Raw genomic sequence first — 17,820 nt, forward strand, 5'->3', positions numbered from 1 at the left:
ATATACTGAAACCCGCTGAATAATATACCTTAAATAGGTGAATTTTATGTCTGTGAATTATATCATTAAAGCTGTTAAGGAGGGGAGGGATTATCAGCCCCTGTCAGCTGACATCGAGACCCCTTATGATCGGGGCCATGAGGGGCTTTTGTAGGCTAGCCAGACTGCAGATGGAGGTCCCTGTGCAGCCCCCTGCAACTGCTGGGTGCAGGGGGGTCTCAGGGGTCAGCCAGCGTGAACACACTGAGCTTCTCATTGCTTTCACCCCCAGCCCTGCCAGCCCTCCCGCTGACCCTGCTCTCACCCTGCCCCACCTCCCCACCTCCATTCCGGGGGTCCTGGCTCTGCCTCACTGGAGACAGCCTGGGAAGATCAGCGGGGTTCAGAAACCTGCATTCTATATCCATGCCCCTCCAAGACAGATTAGACCCCAATAAACAAAACATTGTATCTCTGCAATCAGCTCACACAATGCACAGCCAGCCCTACACAGCCTTTTCCTGTCTCCTATTCCTTTGTGAATTTCTTTGTCATTTTGAAATTTTTATTATGGAAAACTTCAAAACATACAAAAGGGGAAAGAATAGTATAATCACGTACCTATCACCCTGCTTTAATAATTATCAATATTTTGCTAATCTTTCATGCATCTCCCAAGCTCACTTTTTTCTGAAATGTACAATATCATTTTACACATAAATATTTTAGTAAGTGTCTCTAACAGATAAGGAATTTTTTAAACATAACCCACAAGCCATTATCTCACCTAATTAGACATTTAGTATGTTCTAAGGCCCAAGGCATGTTCAAATTTTCCCAATTATCTTAAAATGTCTTTGTACAGTTGGTTTGTCTGAATGAGGATCCCAACAAGGCCCCCCGCTGCCGTTTAATTGCTGTCTCTTAAGTCTCTTTTGTAACAGTTTCTCCTCCCCCACGTTTTTTAAAGCCATTTCTTTGTTGAAGAAACGGTGTGTTTGTTGTGTAGAATTCTGTGAGTCTTTTTTGAAGTATTCTTATCTGGATGGGAAATCAAGCCTTCAGATTGTTTTTCACTTCAAGGAAGGATTAAGGAGAATGAATTAGTGAAAGACGCAAAGAAAAGTAATCGAATGAAAAACCAAGCCATGCTTGCCCCAGGAAGAGCAGAGCTCTAGCGGTGGAGTTATAATCACAGTACACTTCTTGAATCAGCTTGAATTATTGTTTCACGGTTCTAGTATTGTAAATACAGAATAAGGATTCAAACAAAAGTGATACAAAATGTAGAAAGTGATATAAGAGCCAAATCTTCATGTTCCTTAATAGTCAAACCCTAAATCTAAAACTGAAAAAAAGATTAACATTAGCAGTCTAAATCTGATGCTTAGAACATAGATATAAAAACAGAAGAAATGATCAGAAATACCAGAAAGACTTGAAAGGAACTGTGAGTGAAAGGAAATGGGAACCATTATTTTAAAGTGTATGTACTAGACTGTCAGATTTATTAACAGAAAATATATATCTTTTTAAAAAGATTAGGTTCATTTAGCTGGTATCTCTGGGGGCTAAAATCTGAGAAAGAATGAGTTAAGACACCAGGACCCCTGAGGCCTAAGGTGGACAGTTTAGTGAAAGAGCGTGACTCTCCATGCCCTCGGAGTTAGGACATTTGACACAGCACAGAGAGGGTCCACCAGGCCGCACCGTCTCCCACCCATTCTGCCTTTTGTTTCTTCGCTCCTGCCTGCCAGAGTGACCAGCCGGAACGAAAATGCCAGCCAACCGCCCTGGGCGCTGTCTGGGCGGGAGACTTCACCGCTGCCAGCCACGGTGACCACCCTTTCCTTCTCCTCTCTCCCCGTCCGTGGGAGTTTCCGAGGTCCTCTTGTGTGGGAGCTCCCAACAACTCCCAGCCTTGTTGGTTTGAAGTCCCTTCAACAAAGGTCCAAGGTGAAGGCCTGTTTTCATAGACTCAAACTCCTAACACAGCAGGGGGCACCCGGAATGCTTGGGGTTTTCATCTCCCCTTCTCTCTCTGAGGTTCTTCCAGAGGGGCAGGATGGTGTCATCACTAATAAGACCACTGGCTCTAAAGTCAGACTTGTAGCTTGGCCTTTTATTTGCTGTGTAACTTTGAACAAATTACTTAACCTCTCTGAGCTTCAGCTTGCCAGCTGTAAAATGGAGAGCATAGTAATATATAGGGTTGTTGTGAGGGCTTGAAAAGAATGATGCATGTAAGGCGTGTAGCGTAGCTCCTGGCAGACTGAGTGCTTGGTAAATGGAGCTGTTGACCATCCCCATATACTTGGAATCATCCCCTACTCTTCACCGTTGTCCCAGCGTCTCCAGGATGATACTGGGAGCCCCTTTTGGAGGCAGGGTGCTCCCCACCTATACCTGGCTCCCCATGGTCCCCACTTATGTTCACCTCCACCCGCAGCCAGTCTCCTCTTTCCGCAAGATCAGCTTTTATCTTGGCCTCTGGCCGAAGGGATCATAATTTCTCGTGCCTCTGTCTGGAATCTCAAAACCCCTAGCTGTTGATGGTTTGGAAACACAATGGGATTGGGGCTCCTGCCTCCAAAGGGGGCAGCCAGGGAGCAGCTGGATGATCCTGCGTGGACTGGGGGGTTTGGCACCATCAGGCCAGTGAGGCTGCAGGGGCACGAATGGGTGCTCCTAGCATACACATCCCACCCTCCTCGAGGGAAACTGAGGAAGGGAGCCAGGCCAGCTCTGAGCCTGCTCGGGGAATCTCAGCATCTCCAAAGGAGACTCACCAGAGAGTTCACAGGAAACAATGAGAGGAGGGATCTGGACCCCTCAGCATCTGGAGTGGGCCCCTAGAACTGCCCTCCCACCAAGACTGCCCATGGGGGAAAAGACACAGGTCCCCCCCAAAATTAGGATGCTGTCAGGAAGAGAAAGGGATCTTGGACAATGCCCCCAAATGCCAATTATTTATTCTATATAGAACCAGGATCCAGATAACGTGCCATAAGATCAGAACAACTGGCTGGATCTAACAAGATAAAATAAACAACAAACGTAGAATGCTACATTGAGGGTCAAGAAGCCAACTGCCCACAAAGAGATGGGGAGGAGCTAGTAGATCAATATTGGCACCAAAGTGAAGTGGCTGCCGGAAATATTAATTCACTGTGAGGCCATATTAATGGAGGAGTAGGATCTAAGAAAGGGGAGGTGAAAGTTCAGCTTTATTCCCAACTGGGTTCAGTTCCAAGAGTGATACTCTTTTTTCCAAGAGTGATTGTTGACCTGGTAAGAAGCAGACAGAGGAGAGCTATCACAATGGTGAGGGTCCAAAATCCTGTCCTTCCGAGGAAAGGCTGAGAGAACTGGGAGTGTTTGACCTGGAGGGGGAAGATTCTAGAGAAATGAGAGATGCCTTTATGAGTCTGAAGAGGTTCCCACAAGGAAAACAGTAGAGCTGCTCAGATGATTTGGTGAAATGGGAAAAGCTCGAACTCTCTCCTGGAGTCAGAAAAGCCGGATTCAGACTCCACTATTTATCGGCCGTTAGGGACTGAACATGCTTCGAACTGCAACATGTCAGACACGACTGAGGGCTGGGTGTGGCTTTTCTGTGAGAGCCAGAGGGAGGAAAACACTGGGAGGGAGAGTTCAGCTCCACCCGAGGAAGAATTTTCTTTCTTTTTTGGATAACATTTACTGTTCTTATCTCTGATCACAAAAGAAATACATGGTTGGGTATAATATTGGTAAACAAAAAAGCAAAATTATATAAAAATCACAGCAACCACTATTTACCCTTTAATATTTAGGGATAGGATAGATAGACAGACAGATAGATAGATAGATAGATAGATAGATAGATAGATAGACAGATAGATAGGCAGGCAGATATTAACAAAAATGAGATCATACCAACAACTGTCTGAGAGAACCGGGTCTCAGCAGGTAAGTACTGGCATGTAAGGATGTGTATTGCAGTATTGTTTCTAGTAGGAAAGAAAAGCTGCAAATCAGCTGATTGCCCATCAATAGGGAATGTTCGAGTAAATGACAGTGTCCACACCTTGTGATAGTGTGCAGCTAGTTGAAAGAAAAGGGTGGGGCAGATATGTATTGTCTTCAAAATGTTTACAACATCTATCACTTAAGGCAAAACAAAGTTATAGAGTAATATGCATAGTATGAGCTCATTTTTGTAAAAAGAAATGCATGCACATGTATGTTTTTATAAGCAAGGAAACAGTAAGGAGTTAACAGTGGGTACGTCTGGGGGCAGAGTTGGAGAGGCAGAGGTAAGACTGTTAATGGGTTCTTTGAACATTTCTGTGTTGCTTGAATTGGGACAGTTAGCATATATTATTTTCATAATTCGAATGAATGAAAGTTAAATGAACAACAATCTACCCTGGAAATTTCTCCATGAGATGAAAGTTTCCACGTCATATTTAATGACCACGTGTATTCTTTGTGTGGATTTCTCTTAATGTATTGAACCCAGTGGGGGACATTTAGTATGCGGGAGCTGTCCAAAGAGGGACCAGGAGCATTTTGATGGTCTGTCAGACCTGAAAATGTGCAGACCCACAGATCTAACCATGCCTGGGGTAGGAAATCATCTGATCGGTACACTAGTGCATGTGCACAAAGATGTCTATGCGAGAATGGTCCCTGCCTCATTATTCCTGCTACCAAAATGCTAGAAACAGTCTGCTTGTCCAACCTCCGGGACCGGATAAATAAAAATTACAGGCGCACCATATGCTGCAATTCTCAACAGTGAATACAAGAAATGAGATGGATCTGTAGAAATTTACAAGGAAAATGTGCCAGGATATATTGCAAAGTGAAGGGGAAAAAGGCAAGTTAAAGAATATGTACAGTATGATCTCATTTCTATTTAAAATGCGTATGTGACTGCACTGAAAAAGAGCTGAAGGATACATATCAAGCTGTAGGTAGGATTTACCTATAGGTATGCATGTATTTTATATAGCCCTATAGGGATATAGGTTTAAAGCTCTAAAGGAAGTGAGCTCCCCGTCCCCATGAGGTATGCAAATAGAGATTAGCTGCCCCGTTTTCAAGGATGCTGCGGAAGGGATTTCCACATCCCTCGGAGGTGACCTCTGTTCTGCTCTTTGCCCTGAGAATCTCTGAGAGAGGGGAGGTCACGACCGGGAGGAGAATCCACCCGTAAGGGGAAAGGGTTAAGCGGGGATGGAGCTCCTGTGGGCGGGCTCGGCGATCGGCAGCGCCGGGCTCTGTTAGCCAAGTCTGAGCATCTCCGAGGATGCGGCGCGGCGAGCGGCTGCAGGGACGCGCGCAAGGTGAACGCGGGGGCTGCCGGCGTGGCGCCCAGGTGAGGAGCTGGCCGAGGGAGGGGGCGATGGCGGGGCCCAGGCAGGGAGCATGGCCTGCAGCCCCCCTCTCGGGCGCGAGCGGCAGGGCCTGCACCAGCGCCGACCCCCACCCTGGACACTGCGGGAAGGCGCAGAGCCAGGGGAGAAGAGACCGAGGAGGAGAGGTAACCCGAGATGGACCAGCTCCTGGAGGATGCCCTGCGGCGGCCCTCGCCCTGCCCCCAGGCCAGCCTCTCCCCAGTCCCTGGAGCAGGGAGATACCCCCCACCCCCACCAAATCTCTCCAGCAGCGGGAACCCAGGGCTGGGCAGCCCCCTCCTTGTCCGCAGATGCCTACATCTTTTGGATTGGGGGCGGTGAGCAGATGGTATATGCTTATCATTGAAGGCCCAACTCAACTGTCTCCTCCTCTGCAAAGCTTTTCCGACTCCCTGTGCAAGATGAGCCACTGCAGGTTTCACAACTTCTAGAATGGCTATGTGCTGGCTGTGTGACCTTGGGCAGGTTGCTCAACCTCTCTGAACCTTGGTTGCTTCCCCTATGAGATGGGTATAGCCGCACCTGCTTGCGTTAGGAGGCTTGGGTGAGATTGAGGACATGCAGTTAAGCTTGCCACAGAAGAGCTGACACAGGAGTACTGTCATTAACCAGGACCTGTGTCAGTGGCCTCCCGGGCCTTCCCTCAGCTCCCCCCGACCCCAACACTGGACCCCAGGCTTCTCTTTGGGTCCCCAGCACCTAGCCTGGGCCAGAGCAGAGCATGGGGCTGGGTGAATGTTTGAGAAATGAACTGAGGCTCTAAGGCAGAGTCTAAACTCGGTTTGGGGGGTGAGTTTAAGGGGCCATTGAACCCCCTGAAATCGTCCACACCTTTGGTGAACCTGGGCATTTTCCTGGGGAGAGAGCCTGGAGTTTTCTCTGTTTGTTCTTTTTTTTTTTTTACCATTTTTCACATGAAGATTTTTTTAATTGAACTATAGTTGACATAAAATATTATATTAGTTTTGGGTGTACAATATAGTGATTTGACATTTATATACATTACAAAATGAGCACTGTGACAAGTCTAGTAACCATCTGTCACCATCCAAAGTTGTTACAGTGTTATTGACTATGTTCCCTGTGCTGTCCACTGCCTGCCCGTGACTTAGGATTTCATAACTGGAAGTTTGTACCCCGTAATCCCCTTCACCTCTGTCACCGCCCCCGCCAGCCCCCTCCCCTGCATCTGGAGTTCCGCTTCTCAAGGTGTCTGTGAGCCACGGAGGGTTAGGAGCCAGGGGGCTTTGGGCACGGCTGCTTCCCAGAGAGCAAAGGAGCAAGGCCTCTGGCCCTGAGCACACCCAGGCCGTGCTCTCACAGCCGCTGTCCCCCCTCTCCTGGCCGAGGGTCCCTCCCTGGCTCTGCTGGGGACTCTCAGGAAGAGGAACCTTCATTGAACATCCACCTGGGCCCAGGCATATGTGGGGGGCTGGAGACAAGAAATGAAGGATGCAGATGTACCCCTTGAGGAGCCTCCGGTGGGGGGTGGGGATGGGGGACCAGGGGGTGACAAGAGATTATTACACTCTGTGACCAGGTGACGGGAAGCGGTGGAGGGGCCGTCAGGTAAAAAAAGGTCTAAACTAAAACGAGCCACCATCATATCTTATTTCTGCCCTGGCCTCTCTGCTTCTTTTAAAACACTTCTCAGACCTTGTCATTCCCATGCTTAACATCTCGTTGGCTTCCTGTGATGAAGCAGAGAATCAAATCCAGGTGCCTTATGTAGTTTGCAAGGCCCCTTGTGACCTCCTTCCTGATTTCATCTCCTTCGGCCACTTGCTCCTTCATTTGCTGTGCCTTCTCATTTCTTGAACTCACCTCGCTCATTCCTGCTTCGGGACCTTTGCACTTTCTGTGCCATCTGCCAAATGCTTGTCCCCCGTATCTTCGGGTGTCTGGCTCCTTCTTCTCATTCAGCCTTTAGCTTAAATGTCAGCTCAGAAAGGCCTTCCTGGCCCCCCTGTGTAAAGTAGCCCCCGTCCCTCTATGTCTTAACCTGTTTTGTCGTCTTCATAGCTCACGTTATTTAAAAGTAGTCACTGTCTGTCTCTTACGTGAATGCCAGCTCCGTGAGGGCAGGAATCTTGTCAGTCTTGCTCACTGCTTTCTCCTCAGGGCCTTATAAGAGCCCCTTTGAGTGGAGTACCCTTAGACCCATTCTACTGATGGGAAACCACGAGGCGGAGAGGGAGGTAAAGTGACTCACCCAGGAAATGGCAAGGCTGGTCCCTCCTCAAAGGCAGTGGCCTCTCCCTCTCCCCCTCTGACATTTGAGCTGGGCCTTCAAGAATAGGGTTTCAGCAAGTGAAGAAGAAAGGAGAGGGCATTCCAGGCTGAGGGAACAGCAGCAGCAAAGGCCTGGGGTGTCGGACAGTCCAGAGGGGGTTGGAGGACAGGTGAGCAGCCTGGTGTGGCCTTGGAAAGGCCGGAGAGGAGCTTTTATTCTCTCCTGAGGGCCTGGAGAGCCGTTGAAGGTTTCGAAGCAGGGCAAATGGCATGACCAGAGATGCAGTTTTAAAAGGTCACTCTGGGCAGCAGGAAGAGGTTGAACAGGAAGGGGCAGGGAAGGGCTCTTCTCTCTTTCCCACCAGCCCCCTTGGGGCAGCCAGGGGAGCCCCCTGCCCTCACATGTCATCCCGCCTCTCCTTTTTTTAGGCTCATCCAGTGAGGACTGGAAGTTGAGGGCTCATGGCCCAGGCATCAGAGTGGACCATGGCCCCCAGCCCGTGGGGCCGTGTATGTGGCCTCCTGCTACTGTTGCTTCTGCTGTCCCTGGGCGCTGGCCCTGCCCTGGGCCGGGGCCTTCCCAGGCCACTTGAGGACTTGGAACCACAGCTGATCCCAGGAGCCCACCCCAAGGGTCCTGCTGGCACAGAGCCCCAGGCCTTCAACTTCCTCTGGGAGAAGCCCAGAGTTGAGAGCCCCTGGGACTCCAGTATCCCCCAGGTCACTGCTGAGGAGGCGCCTGAGCGGCCTGCAGACTCTCCCCTTGGCCCAGCCCTGCATGGACCTAAAGCAGCCGAAGGGGCTCAGAGAGAAGGACTCCCACTAACTGATGACCTCCAGGTGGCTCGAGGGCCAAGTTCTCAGGGCTGGACAGGACCTCCTGACTCACAGGAGCCTATGGAGCAGGAAGCACCAGCCCCCCACCCAGTGGGCCCCCCGCATCTTACTTTCATCTCCACAACTCCCAGACTCCAACTTGGGGTAGCCACAGTTCCTCCCTCCCCAGGGGGGCCTGGGGGCCAGTTGGGAAGGCAGCCCCCTAGAGATGAGGGTCTGGTGGCCAAAGCCAAGACTCGGCTCTCAGAGATGTCCCCCTCGGACTCCCAGGGCCCTCTCCACACTCTCGTGCCCCACTCGGGCACCATCAGGAGGCCGGTGCTGGAAGAACAGGGTGAGGGAGAGGAGGGCTTCCAGGAGGCAGCTCGAGGTCCCCTCTTCAGCCAGCAGGATCCAGCAGCCTCTGATGTTGGCTCAGTATCCCCAGTTGAGGTGGCATCCTCTCAGGAGCCTGGGTCCCAGCCAGACCTGGCAGTGGCCAAAAGCCTTCCCCCTAATGAGGAGCTGCCAGTTGAGCTCCCCAAGAAGGCTGGAGGTGAGGAGACCTGGGAAGTCGGTTTTCCAAGTCCCTCGCCCAAGCAGGCTGACCTCCCTGATGTCACGGGCTCACCAGGACCCCAGCCCTCAGATCCCCCAGCCTCAGAGACTCCCGATGGTCAGCCCAAGCCAGGTGGGTATCAAAGTGAAAGTGCCGAGCGGGGCTGGGAGGAGGCAGTGGTCCAGGGCAGCTGCATGCCTCAGCTTCTGTGTGACCTCTGGTCCCTCTGCGTCCCGTTTTCCTCATTCTGAGGAAATGAGGGTGCTGGGGCCTCCCTCCTGGGGGATTAGACTTTGGGGACTGCTGGAGGATCAGGCAAAGTGATGACTGCTTTTGTTATTTCAGCGATAGCAGCAATGAACGGAGCAGACCCCATCTCCCCCCAGCGGGTGAGAGGAGCAGTGGAGGCCCCAGGTACCCCCAAGTCCCTCATCCCTGACCCCTCGGACCCTGGCCCAGCTACCAACCGAACAGAGAGCCCCATGGGGGCCCTGCAGCCAGGTGAGGGCATGGCTGGGGGTTTGGGGAGAGCGGGTACTCTAAGAACTAAGAACCTGTGTGAAGTGTCTATGGGCACGGGGAGTGAATGGAGACAAACACCTTCTTAAAGGAATTAGCCAGGACCTCCTTCAAACCACTTAGGATAATAAACGAATACTCACTGGGTACTCTAGGAGAAGTCATTTGCCCTTTTGGGGCTAGAATGTTCTTCAGTGTATCATGGGTATATTTAGTGCAGTGATTCTCCAACTGCCACGGATCACTGGAGGAGCTTTTTAAAAATCCCAAGGCCCAGACCCCATCCCAAGGAATTCTGATTCCGCTGGTCTCCAGGTGATTGATACGCAGCCCACATTGAGAACTGCTGCTACATTATTAATAAAAATGATAGCTCACATCCATGTAACTCTTATCGGGTGTTGGGCGCTATGCTAAACATTTAATCCTCATCACAGCCCGGTCAGGTAGGTGCTGCTACCATCCCCATTTTACAGACGCGCTTGGGAAAGTTAAATAACTGGCCCACCACACTAGAGAATGATGGAGAATCAAAAACACTTTTCCAAGGGCGATTTTAATATTGTTATTATTGCAGATGAAGCCGAGGAGTGGCCCGGGCGCCCCCAAAGCCATCCCCCAGCACCCCCAGTCCAGGCCCCCTCGACGTCACGCCGGGGCCTCATTCGGGTTACCACGCAGCGGGCCCTGGGCCAGCCACCCCCTCCGGAGCCCTCAGCCAGCTCCATGGCATCAGCCCCAGCCTCCAGCCCCCCGGCCAACGCCACCGCACCCCCCCTGCGCTGGGGTCCCCTGCGGCGGGTGCTGAGCTTTTCCTGGGAGCTGCACGTCTATGGGGTGGGGGTGCTCTTCCTGCTGCCCGCTTTGTTGGCACTGGCCTCGCTGGCAGCCGCCCCTGCAGGCCCCCGGCTAGCCCTGGTGGCGGCGGTGCTGGTGCTCGTGGCGTCGGGGCTGCGATCCGCCTACATGCTCGCTGACCCGTACGGCTCGCAGGCACGGCTGGGCTTACGCGCCGGCCTGGTGCTCTACAACCTGCCCTTCCCCTTGCTGCTCACCGCGCTGGCCGCCCTGACCCTGCTCGGCCTGGGCGCCGGGCTGCCACCGCAGCTACAGAACCCGGTCCTGCTGGGAGCGCTGGCCTTGGCGCACGGTGTGGGCTTGCTCACCACAGACCTGCTGTCCGCGAGGCCTGCGTTCAACCTCCTGGCCCAGGGCTTATCGTGCGCCTGGGGCGCGACGGTGGCTCTGGGCACGCTCTGCCTGTGCCGTCGCCGCCTGCTGGACGGGCCGCGGGGCTGGGATGCCAGCCCGGGCCCGCGGCTGTTGGCCGTGGCGGGCGCTCTGGGGCTGCTGGCCAGCGGCTTGCAGCTGGCGGCCGCGCTCTGGCTGTACCCGGGCCCAGGCCGGGTGGGCCGCTTCTCCTGGGCCTGGTGGGGCGTCCACTTCTGGCTGCGCCTGCTGGAGCTGACGTGGGCGCTCGCCTTGGCGCTGGCCGCCGTGGCCGCCGCGCGGCCCAGGCCGCCCACGGAGCACGCTTGCTGGGCTAAGCTGCTGCGCCTGGCGTGCCCCACGCCCTCAGGCAAGAGCGAGGTGCCCGAGCGACCCAACAACTGCTATGCGGGACCCAGTGGCGTCGGCGCAGGCGGCTTGGACATCAGCAAGAGCCTCATCCGCAACCCAGCGGAGGGGGGGCCGCCGGCCACGCCCAGTTCGGCCGCCTGGGGCTCGGCTGCGTCGCTGGGCCGCGGTGCCCAGGGTGGCCCGGGACTGTCCCGCAGCAGCGTGGGGCCGGCGCCGTCGATGAGCGAGCTGGACCTGCGGCCGCCGTCGCCCATCAACCTGAGCCGCAGCATCGACGCCGCGCTCTTCCGAGAGCACTTGGTGCGAGACAGCGTGTTCCGGCGCTGCGGCCTGCGCGGCCTGGCCTCCCCGCCGCCCGGGAGCGTGCTGCGGCCGCGCCGGGGCAGCCACCCCGACGCCGAGCTCGACGGCGCGGGCTCCGCGCTCCTCCGCGGCCGCTGCCGGTCGCTCAGCGACGTGCGCGTGCGCGGGCCGGTCCCACCACACGTAGCCGACGAGCCCGACGCGGGGGCCTCCGGCAGCTCAGCGGACAGCTTCTCCCGGGGCTCGCTCAAGATCAGCTGGAACCCGTGGCGCCACGGTCTGTCGTCGTTGGACAGTCTGCCCTTGGAGGAGCTGCCCAGCACGGTGCACCTACTGCTTGCCCCCGCCCCTGCTCCCGCCCCGCCTGGGGAACCCCCGACTGAGGTCCAGCCTCGCTGCAAGCCCGGGGACTCCCGCAGCGCCTCCAGTGACACCATCGAGCTCTGAGGGGTCCGGGGCCAAGGCCCCGCCCCCGATGCCTGTAGGGCATGGCCGACTGGGACCTTGAAAAACTGGCATTCCCGGGCTTCCGCCTGACTCCAGCCCCGGAGACAGCCGGGCGTGAACCCACTCTGTTTTTTGTTTTTTAAATATCTATTTTTTTCAGCGGGTATTTTGCACAGAGGCCGTGACTTACGCGGAATACAGGGTGGACATGCACAGATTTGGGTATGGGGAGCGAGATTCAGGTGCCCCAACACCCCTCCAGACTCCGTCGTGTGGAGAGAGAAGGCTCGCTTGTCCAGACTGACCGTCCTCTTTGTGCCAAAGAAATAAACCCTTAGGACTTGGCTCCTGCCTCCCTCTGGCCACGCCAGGATCCTGCTCAGCGGAGAGGCAGGAGGCCCCGCCCCACAAGGATTCCAAGTCCTGTGTCTTTAGGGGAGGCAGGACTTCCAAAGGAAAGGGCACTCAACCCTTGGCGGCGTTAGAAATATTTTATGGAACATTTATCTGTTGTGCACTGTCTTCGGCTCTTCACATTCATCAGTTTACTTAGTTCTCATATTAAGCCTGAGTGGGAAGCATTTTCGTGGCCATTTTAGACAAGAGAAGAATGAAGTTCAGAGACGGAAGTCATTTGTCCAGGATCCTTTGGCAAATGATAGCTGGTACTGAACCCAGAAAGTTCCACTCCTAAGCCTGGTTCCTCCATTCCCCTTCTCCTGATACTGCTTCAGGGCCACGCCTCTCCTCTGCCCTCTACTGCTCCTCCCTCAGGGTAGCCCCCAATTTCCCAGGGTTTCAGAAAACTTCCCCAAGGGGGCAGTAGGCGGAGCTCTCAGGAGCTTAGCCCAGCCCCTGGGGTTGGGAGGGGGCTAGTCAGACAAGCTTCTCCATTTTCCAAGACCTTTATTTCCTGAGATGAATAAATAAATTGGTGGCTGGGGGGGGGCGGGGAGTTCAGAACAGGAGCTGGTGGCATGCAGCTGGCAGGAGGGGCTGTAATGGGCCCACCCCAGCAGGGACCCCCCTCATCCTGGGCAGGGGCCAAAGCTCATGAGCAGCCACCACAAAGAGACACTTTTCTTTTTAAAAATTCACACACAGTGGGAAGCCTGCCACATGCCACCAGGCCTAGATCTCACGACATCCACCTTTAGGGCTCCTTTCTCATACCAGGGGCCTCACCTGCCCAGGCCTGGGGGCCTGGGCTGCTCCAGAAGGTGGGTAGTGGGTGCTTACCCCACTCTCAACAATAAAGCAAGCTGCCCCAAGTGTCCAGGCTGGAGAGAGGCCCGACCTCAGGGGCAGCCTGGGTGGGAGGAGAGCCTGCAGGTGTGGCAGGATTATCTGCCCTTGATGAAGCCCTCCAGCACACGGTCACTGCGCTCTGACAACCAGTAACCAGTCATGGCCGCCACAGCCCCGATGAAGATGGCTGTGAAGACCAAGTCGCCCTTGGCGGCCAGCGTGGCCAGTGCGCAGATGATGACGCCGAAGAACATCTGCTGCAGCACCACCAGCTCATCCTCTGTCATCTCCGAGAAGAAGCCTGCCGACTCTGAGGAGCCAGGGAAGCACCTGTCACTCCCCACGGTTCCTGGAGCCTCCCACACACCTGGGCATCCCCCCGCATGCCAGCATGCGATGTCATTTACTACTGAGAACTCCAAGAGGGGCTGGTATTATCCCTGTCTCACTAAATGGGAAACTGAGGCTCAGAGAGGTGAAGAGGTTTGCCCAAGGCCACGAGGTAGGCGAGTCGGGACAGAGCGTGTTACGTGGACTAGCTCAGCTCTAGAGCCCGGCTGCCTGAGTTCGACTCCCAGCTCTGCAACCTGCTTGCCACATGGCCCTGGGCAAGCCGCTTCATCCCTCTGCATCCGTTTCCACTGTATAAAATGGGGATGAGAACAGTACCCACAGAATTGGATTTGTTTTAGGGGTGAAATGTGTTAATACGTGCAACATGCTTGGAACAGTGTCTGACACACGGTAAGAGCTGTGGAAGTAGTCACTCTTGTCATCACTGCGATTGTCCTTCATCTCTCCAAACCCCTGGCTTACAATAGTCTGTGGCCCAGGGAAAGGACTGGTCCCACTGGACACATAGGGAAAGAGGCTTCAGGGTGCAGAGTGATTTGACACCAAGTCCGATTTCCTTTATACCCCAGGATGTGTGAGGCTACCAAAAGCCAGCTTGGAGATCAGGTGTCAGGTCTGGGTCTCAGTGCAGCCTCATGGGGGCTGGTGGCGGGGAGCAGGGCCTGCAGTTAACTGGAGAAGGGGCTTGCTGGCCCTCCCCCGGATGAGGACCTCCCTTCTCCAGGGTTCTGGGGGCCATGAGGGGGCTCACCTGGGATCTGCTCCTTCACACAGACACCTTCAATCTGTTTGTAGCCCTGGGTACAGACGCAGCGGTAACTGCCCTCGATGTTCTCACACTGCTCGTTCTCTCCTGGACATACCTCGGTCTCACACTCGTCCACATCTTGAGGGAGTGAGGGTGGGGTCAGAGCCCTGACTGCCAGGGAAGCACCTGCAGCACCCCTGACTCCATCTTGCCCACATCCTGACACTCCCCTCTGCCCTGGCCCAGGCAACATTCCACCTCCCCTTCCTTCCTCTGCCCTGGCCAGATTCCAGCCCCTCTCAATTCATGGTGGGCAAGGCACTCCAAGTTTGCCTGGGCCCAGTGGCAGGAAACTCACCGAGACACTTGGAGCCCACCTGCTGGTAGCCAGGGCTACACTTCTTGCAGCGGCCTGGCCCTGCGCCCATGCAGCCCAGGCAGGCCTTGGCACAATCTGGAGAAGGGAGAGGAGACAAGGGCAAGGGCTGCCCTTAGGTCCAGGAAGAAGCCCTGCTCCAGAAGCTGCCTGGGGGGATTCTGGTGCCTGAGAAGGCACAGGTTTGGGGGGAGAGGTGTGGAGCAGCTCCTCCTGCCCTCCCCACACCCCCTCTTCTGCAGGAGTGGACGCTCACCTCGGCATTCGTAGGAGCCCTCCGTGTTCACACAGAACTGGTCAGCTCCACAGCTGGCTCGCTCTGTGCCACACTCGTCGATGTCTGCGGAGAGGCCAGCGGGGTGGGGATTTCAATCCCTGATTCACTAACAGGGAAGCTGAGGCCAGAGCTGTTGGGGAATGGACTTGCCCAGGCCCCCAGGGTGTGGCAGAGACTGCAGGCTGTCCACCCACACGGATGCAGAGGTGCAGCGGGACTCCGGGCTGCCCAGCTACAGCCTCCATTTGACAATCTGCCTTGCAGCTAAGGGTGGCCTTTGACTGAGTTCGGGCCAACAGGATGTAAACAGAAGTGATGTGCTCCACTTTTAGCTTGGCCTTAGAACAACGGCCTTGGACTCTCCCATGCACTTATTCCCTTTCTTACTTCCCGAGTGCCAGGTCATGGAACACGGAGGTGCCCGTGACCCAGCCTCAACCATGAAGACAACATCCAAGGAGACGACTGCACAGGAACATAGAAGGAATCTGCGTCCTTGGATGACTGTGACAAGCAGAGCTTCCCTGCCAGCCCAGACCACGCTTTGAAACTGTGATGTGAGATAAAAATAAACCTCTCTGTTCTTTAAGCCACAGTCTTTGCAAATCTTTTTGTTACAGCAGCTTGGCCTTGACCCTGATCTATATAAATGGCGTCCTCATTCCCCTGGCTAACCCTTCCTCAATATTCTAGGTGTGGTCTAAGAGACACCTCCTCAAAGAAGTCTTTCCTGACTCCCCACCACCGAGCTGGAGCAGGGACATCTCACTGTGTAAAGATCAGTCTGTACTGTAAGCCCTTGGTTACCTTCTACCTTCCCAACCAGGCTGAGATCTCCATGAAGATGGGGACTGTGTTGGTCTAGCCCAGAGATGCGTGTGTTGATGGGGGACCAAGCCCAGGCCCCTGCCCACCTCCCCAGACCTAGGGCAGGGCCCCACTTACCTACACACTTGAGGTGATGCAGGGCCCAGCCCTTCTTGCATTGTAAACAGTTTGATTCCTCAGGTCCCGAACAGCGGGCGCAGGGGCCAAAACAAGCTGAGTGGAATGGGGAAGGATGAGGATGGGCAAGCAGGCACCCCACTCCCCTGCCCAGCACCGTGCCCCTTGGCTACCTACCCGAACATACCAGATGGCTGGCGTTGCGCTCCGCCTCAAAGTAGCCGAGGCCGCACTGGCCACAGGCCTCACCCCCGTAGCCGGCCTGGCAGTCACAGTGCCCGCTGCCCCCTCGAGTCCCTTCCCCTTCACACTTCCCGTAGCCGCCACAGGGCCTCTCTGCGCCCCCAGGACAGGCTGTGGGCAGACACCAAACCAGGTGAGATCGTAAATACAATCTTGTACAGAGAGAATATTTTCCCCATGTCGTTAAACATTTTTGGAGAGAAAACAATTTTAATGGCAACATAATATTTTGTCATAAAACGGTATGAAATTTACTTAACCAGTACCCCACTGTGGAACAATTAGGTTATTTACAAATCTTTTATAAAGACTGAACTGACCATCTTTGTTGCTAACTCTTTATCTGCAGCTTCTGGAGAGATTTTTCTAAAAACGGTTGGTAGTAAGTCCAGCTCCTGCCTCAAGACTATGTGCAGAAAACGGTGGTGACAATGGGGCTGCAGGGCAGCACCCGCCCATCCCTAGGATCCCACCTTAGTCCAGGAGGTGGGGTCTGGTCTGATACAGGCATGGGCACTGGGGGCGGGGGGAGGGTGGGGCACTTCTCAAATATATGATGAAACCACTGCCACATCTGACTCAGTCTAGCCCCTTATCTTTTCTCAGAGCCCTTTCCCACTGATTCACTCATCTCACCAGCTCTGTGTGCAGGCAAGAACTGAGGTCCAGAGAAGCTATCTGAGCAGCCTGAGCTCACGCAGCCAGCTAGCAGCAGAGCCAGGACTGGATCCCTGGCCTCAGCAGTCCCCTCTCATCCCCTAAGAGGAACCTGAAAAACTCACGAACGCAGGAGGGCCCAAAGGTGCCTGAGGGGCAGCAGAGCTTCAGGGAATCAGAGCAGAGCCACTGGAAGAGGTCTGGAGCTTCCTGCTGCCTGAGGCGGGGGGAAGTGAGAGTGAGGGGGGCTGAGACACTGGCAGAGGTGCTGCCCCCCGCAACCTCCCACAGAATCTGTGATACAACCCATCTTGGGCATAAGACCGCAAGGCCACCTGACCAACGCCCTTTCCCCATTTGGCAGAGGGGGAAACAAGCTCAGAGTGAGAGCTTGGGTCCCCCAGCAAGTCCTTAGCAGATCCGGGTTTGGGAGAAGGAACCAAACCAGGACATGGCCCCTAGCATGTGACCCCCTGCTTTACCACCAGGCCCTGCTGTGGCCCCCTCCCCGGGAAGGCCCCCACATAGCTCACTTGTGAAACCACCAGCTCTCCACCAGCTCCTCACTCAGCTCCAGCAGGCGATGGCACTCGAAGTCCGACTTGCTGCACACGCTCTCAAGCACCTCTACCAGGCGGGTCTCACTGACCAGAGAGGGCGGGGGTGGTGGGAACACGCTCCACTCCACCCACCACCCTCCTTAAGGTCTCCTCTCCCCCTCTCCCACCCCTCCTGGGGCCAAGACAATGTCAAAAGAAAGGCCATGGGGGTAATGGAAGAGGTATTGGTTTTGAGAGTCAGACCTCCCAAATGAGGGGTTCAACTCTAGTTGTGTGACCTTGGGCAAGTCTCTCAACCTCTCTCACACCTCTGTTTTCTTATCTGTAAAATGGGGACAATACTTCCCCTGCAGTTCTAAGATACATCCTGCACCTGCACAATGGAACATAACACCCTTTGCTGGGGAGATGTGAGGAAAAACATACCACATAACAAGTACTGGCGAGGATGTGGAGAAATTGGAACCCTCCTACACTGCAGGTGGGAATGAAAAATGGTGCAGTTACTATGGAAAACAGTGTGGCAGCACCTCAATAAGGTAAACATGGGATCACCACACGACTCAGGAAT

At 54.6% G+C, this 17,820-nt stretch overlaps 2 protein-coding genes across 6 annotated transcripts in view; one reads left to right on the plus strand and one right to left on the minus strand.

The window, feature by feature from the left end:
* The first annotated feature begins 4,891 nt into the window (after positions 1-4,891).
* On the plus strand, positions 4,892-15,433 carry PRRT3 (proline rich transmembrane protein 3). 2 transcript variants are annotated; one of them, XM_023619982.2, is made up of 4 exons: positions 4,892-5,344; positions 8,046-9,123; positions 9,337-9,492; positions 10,088-15,433. In XM_023619982.2, the coding sequence occupies exons 2-4, from the start codon at positions 8,079-8,081 to the stop codon at positions 11,839-11,841; spliced, it is 2,955 nt and encodes a 984-aa protein (XP_023475750.1). In that variant the 5' UTR covers positions 4,892-5,344; positions 8,046-8,078; the 3' UTR covers positions 11,842-15,433. The 2 variants fall into 2 exon arrangements, with proteins under 2 accessions (XP_023475750.1, XP_070094548.1); XM_070238447.1 differs by having other exon boundaries at positions 5,336-5,509.
* The window catches only part of CRELD1 (cysteine rich with EGF like domains 1), an 8,235-nt gene continuing 3,142 nt past the window's right edge, over positions 12,728-17,820 (minus strand). For 3 of the 4 annotated variants that reach the window (XM_023619997.2, XM_001915434.5, XM_023619996.2), the window contains 8 exons: positions 17,223-17,333; positions 16,815-16,906; positions 15,967-16,143; positions 15,790-15,885; positions 14,824-14,907; positions 14,550-14,645; positions 14,195-14,329; positions 12,728-13,399 (listed from right to left, as the gene is read on the minus strand). In XM_023619997.2, coding sequence (XP_023475765.1) covers positions 13,185-13,399; positions 14,195-14,329; positions 14,550-14,645; positions 14,824-14,907; positions 15,790-15,885; positions 15,967-16,143; positions 16,815-16,906; positions 17,223-17,333 — 1,006 coding nt within the window. In that variant the 3' untranslated portion in view covers positions 12,728-13,184. Of the gene's footprint in view, positions 13,400-13,786; positions 14,038-14,190; positions 14,330-14,549; positions 14,646-14,823; positions 14,908-15,789; positions 15,886-15,966; positions 16,144-16,814; positions 16,907-17,222; positions 17,334-17,820 lie in introns of those variants that run through there. The other variant, XM_070238467.1, reaches the window with a different exon arrangement.

Source organism: Equus caballus, chromosome 16 (assembly GCF_041296265.1).
Source record: "Equus caballus isolate H_3958 breed thoroughbred chromosome 16, TB-T2T, whole genome shotgun sequence".
Lineage (NCBI taxonomy): Eukaryota > Metazoa > Chordata > Mammalia > Perissodactyla > Equidae > Equus > Equus caballus.